This window comes from Penaeus monodon, chromosome 36, assembly GCF_015228065.2.
Source record: "Penaeus monodon isolate SGIC_2016 chromosome 36, NSTDA_Pmon_1, whole genome shotgun sequence".
NCBI lineage: Eukaryota > Metazoa > Arthropoda > Malacostraca > Decapoda > Penaeidae > Penaeus > Penaeus monodon.
In genome coordinates, this window is record NC_051421.1 from 27,284,223 (window position 1) to 27,289,222 (window position 5,000).

The 5,000-nt window shown below is 39.3% G+C and overlaps 1 protein-coding gene across 5 annotated transcripts in view; it reads right to left on the minus strand.

The window, feature by feature from the left end:
* The window catches only part of LOC119595420 (longitudinals lacking protein, isoforms H/M/V-like), a 40,818-nt gene that overhangs the window by 30,871 nt on the left and 4,947 nt on the right, over positions 1 to 5,000 (minus strand). For all 5 annotated transcript variants that reach the window (XM_037944510.1, XM_037944512.1, XM_037944509.1 and 2 more), the window contains exon 3: positions 4,755 to 5,000. This exon is cut by the window's right edge and continues 360 nt beyond it. In XM_037944510.1, coding sequence (XP_037800438.1) covers positions 4,755 to 5,000 — 246 coding nt within the window. The remainder of the gene's footprint in view (positions 1 to 4,754) is intronic.

Consider the following 5,000-nt stretch of genomic DNA (forward strand, 5'->3'; position numbering starts at 1 on the left):
TTACCAGCCATCAAGTGTTGAAAAGTTTGGTGCAAGGGCCTAGCCTGCCTCACCCTGAATTAACGGGAAGAAATTTGGGAACCCCCCACACTTTCAGCACTTTTAGTACCAGTATAGAGGCTTGCATCAGGCCAATAATCTGGTCGGAATTCCCCTTAGCCCCCGGATCTCCATAGCGTTCCCCTGCACCGAGTCAAACGCCTTTTTGAGGGCGATGTAGGGTGCGAGCAAACCCCCGACCAAACTCCGACGGCGTTCTGCAATTACCGAACGCTATATACAGTTATTGTGGCTTGCCAGAAGTAAATCCAGACGCTCCGGTCTCTGATGTCAGTAGGGGTTTCGGATCCCCTTTTTAGAAGAATGTGGGCGAGAAACCCTTTCTGGTATGCTGAGCTGGAATGCCTGGTATTGCACAATCCCAACGATCCCTTTCCCCTTAGAGAGGATGACCCCGCCCCTCAGGCAGGGGGAATGGTCCAGATGCCAAATGGCAGTCAGGACTGTATGCAGGCCCGAGCCCTAGGGTTTACCCCCCCCTTTGCAGTCAGCAGGATATCAATTGGGCCCGCAGCTTTCCCCCCTCTTCAGGTTTTAAATCGCCGCCCAACCTTGTTAGGGTAGGAGGTTCCTCGCTGAGGTGGTCCCCCCCGGCACTGTGACATCGCTTGCATCCAAAACAAATGTTGGGGGTCCACCCGGGACAAAATGTTCAAAAAACTCAGCCCAACGTTCAGAATCCCAACATGATCTGAGAATCTGTCCATCCGTGATCGGATGCAGCATCGTGAGAGGGTTTTGGGGTTTGTTTTTAGGCTTTGGGAGGCAGGGGGAAGGGCATTTTCCAAGAAATGGCCCTTTGACCTCCCCGCAAAATTCCTATGAACTATTCCTTTTCCCTTCTCAGCAGTGTCCGGCCCCACGCACCCTGGAACGCGAAGACTTTATTCCCATTCGCCAGCCCCTTTCGAAAACGCTTTTAGTGGCCTGATGTCTTAGGGGGATGGTATTCTGCCTTTTCCTTGGGTGACGCAAATGGGGTCCTGAGCTACTTCGGTGTTTCGCGCTTTAAGGCTCCCACAGGCAACTGGGCCATCAGGTTGCGGTTTCTGTGAATCGGTCAGAGGGGCTGCGTGGTGACCCCCGGGCCACTCCCCCTCCCCTTTGCTGTCCCAAATGAAAACCTTTGGGGGGCCACTGAAGGGCGGGGATTTTGAAGTGACCCGAGGGGAGCCACAAGCAGCCCATGGTCGGTGCCACAGAATCGGCACTCGGTAAACCCTGCTTCTGGAGGATCCTCCACGCGGCTAACGAATGGGTCGAAACCCTTGGCCACATTTCCCCATCGCTGTACCCAAATCCAGCGATCGGGTTTGGGGCCTGGGACCGGGCCAGAGATCCCCATTTTTGGGGCCAGCAAAACCCGGAGAAGAGGCTATTTCGCTGCTGGGATCAGCTCCCCAAACCTGGGGGCCAACAGCATCTGTAGCCCGCTCGGGTTTCAGCCGGCCGCATTGAAAATGCCCCGGAACAAGCGATTCCGCCTGAGGGAATCGTCTGCCACAGATCGAGTTTGGCGTAGAACGCCTCTTTCACATTGATTTTATATACATCGGGAGGAGCGTATACGCAATAAAAGCAAGAAGCCAAAGCATGCTTCAGCTAAAGCCATGATACTCATAAACCCGGTTCACCTCGACTACCCGGGGGCAAAAATCGACTGGAGTGGCTATGGCTACACCCTGGAGTGGTGCCCATCGCGCGGCCCACAGTAGTAGGTGAAACCATCCACATGACGTGCTGCTACCGGGTCTTCTCCCCTCTGAGGGGGCGCCACCTCAACCCCCGCGCTTCATTCCCACGATACAGAGGAAACCCCGCTCATCCTCCGAAAGGGGACCATTTTTCCAAGCGCCTACCGGAAAAAGCCGCCTGAGATTAAGCCTCGGGTGGTCACCCCGGGTGCACCCCACCTTGCCCCCCCCGCCGACACCCCCCAAAAAAAGGGGGGTCGGCAGGCTGGGGACCCCCTCCACCTGTGGGCCCCCAGGGCTTTGCCCCCAAGTTTAGGGTGGTTGGGCCCCTCCCGGGGCGCGGCGGACGGAACTCTCTTCCAAACCAAATTTCATTAATTTTTTAGCTAATTTTCTAATGTAGTTTTTTTGTTCAGCTGTACATAAATACCATATTTTTTAGTACGTAATTTTTTGATAAAAACATTATATTATAATATATATATATATAATTATATATAATTATATATATATTAGAGAGAGGGGGAAGAGAGAGAGAAGAGGAAGGGGGAGAGAGAAGAGAGAAAAGAGGAAGAGAGGGGGGGAAGACGAAGAAAAAACCACAACACACACCAAACCCCCAAAACACACACACACACACAACACACCCCACACAAAACACACCACACAACCCATGCATGCACATGCACACAACGCACCACATTCTTACATACAATTACACACCTTCTTACTACATATATATACCACATTTTTTACATAAAATAGTATATAATATATATATATTATAATATATATATTAAAATAATTATATAAATATTATATAAAATAAGAGAGAGAGAGAGAGAGAGGAGGGAGAGAGGAGAAGAGAGGGGAGAGAAGAGAGAGAGGGACAACACACACACACAAACACCACACACACACACACACACACACACCACACACACACCACACACACCACACCACACACACACCCCACCCCACAATGCGGGACATGACACACACCACACCACATTCTTTCATACATTAATATACACACATTTTTACATAAATTAATAACCATTCTTTCATATAAAAATTTTTGTATAAAAATATATATATATATAATATAATAATAATATTATATATTTTATATAATATAAAAGAGAGAGGAGGAGAGAGAGAGAGAGAGGGAGAGAAGAGAGAGAGAGAGGAGAGGACCACACACACACACACACACACACACACACACAACCCACACACAACACACACACAACACACACACACACACCACACAAAACCCAGACACCAAAACACACATTTTAATACTTATATACACACATTTTTACATATAATATAATGTATATAATAATTTTATATATAAATATTATATAATTAATATTAATTATATATATAATATATATATATTTTATATATAATATAAATAATATAATAATATATATATATATATAAAAAATTATATAATATAAATTTTATATAGATTTATAATGATAAATGAATATTTTATAAATATATTTTTAATAATATATATATTAAATTAATATAAATAAATATAAATTTTAAAATAATATATAAATATATATAAATATATTTTTAAAACAAATTGTAAAAAGGTAATAATATTTATTTTTATTATTAAAATATATTATATATAAAATATTATATATAATATATAAATAAAAATAAATTTAAATATAAAAAATAAAAAATATAAATAAATAATAACTATAATATAATAATATTAAAAAAAAAAAAAAATAATAAATATATAATATATATATATATTATATATATTAATAATTTTGTATATAATAACACACACATATTATAAATATATTAATATATATTATATTATATTATAATAATATATACATACATATATATATGTGTGTGTGTGTGTGTGTGTGTGTGTGTGTGTGTGTGTGTGTGTGTGTGTGTGGTGTGTGTGTGTGTGTGTGTGTGTGTGTGTGTGTGTGGTGTGTGTGGTGTGTGTACATATATACAATATATATGTATATATATATATATATATATATATAATATATATATATATATATATATATATATATATATATATATATACCATACATACATATATATCATATACATATATATACATATATATACATATAAACATATATGTATATATATGCATATATATTTCTGTGATTTGTGTTCTGTCTCCTGTAGTTTTTTGTGAATTTTGCTTCATGCAGATATATATATTATCCACATGTGCTCAGCCAGCAAGGAGTCTATCAGTAGGCTATAGTGACCAATCCTGATTTATCCATTCCTTGAATTGGCGGGGAAAATGTGTTTTTCTTTTTAATACAGTTGATATCGATACTGTTATTATTGTGATTGATATTATGACTACTAAATTTTTATTAAAATCTCAATAACATTGAAGACAATGAAATATGCAAAAGACCCTTTCCAAAAGTTGAGGAAAAGAGTAAACAGGTGAGATAGGTAGGACTAATAACTGACTCCTTTCTGACTAAGCACTTGTACAGCCAACTATGAGTAAATACAATAAATAAACTTGTAATAAAGTGGGCATGGCATGTATTCTTACCATACGTGCCAATTGGGTTAAGATTCAACTAAAAAGAAAATAGCTTTTAAAGGTTATATTCCATTTATACAGGACTGTATGATTACATTTCAATTATTTCTGCAGCAATAATACAAAATTATCCTTAATGGGATAACAATCTTTTTTGGGGAAATATTTAGCAACTGGATAACCCCCACAATAAACATGATAAATATCATAATTCAAATCATGTATGGGGTAAGAAACATCATTACGTACACACAGAAGGGAAAGGATGCATTTTTTTTTTCTTTTTCCTACTTGAATGCAAAATTATTTCAAATCAAATCATTCATATTTGGATATTTGAACTAAAATCATTTAGAAGCTTTCATGGATAACCTGACCCAACACCTACTATGTTTCATCCATCAATGGTTAACAAAAATATCTTTACTCACCTCTTCTCTTGGAGCACTTGGTAATCTTGGTTTTTCTTTTGGGATTGTTGGTGTTACAGAGGTACTGCTTGACTCTTTTTCAATTTGGTTATTCACTACAATTTTCTCATTTACACTAGGCCTATGTGTTTCTTTGGGTGACTCGGCTTCACTTGTTCTTTCAGAATGATCTTCCATATTCCCTTTTTTTCTAGGCTGACTGGAATTACTGTTAGTCAATTCATCATCAATTCTCCTTTTCTTAGA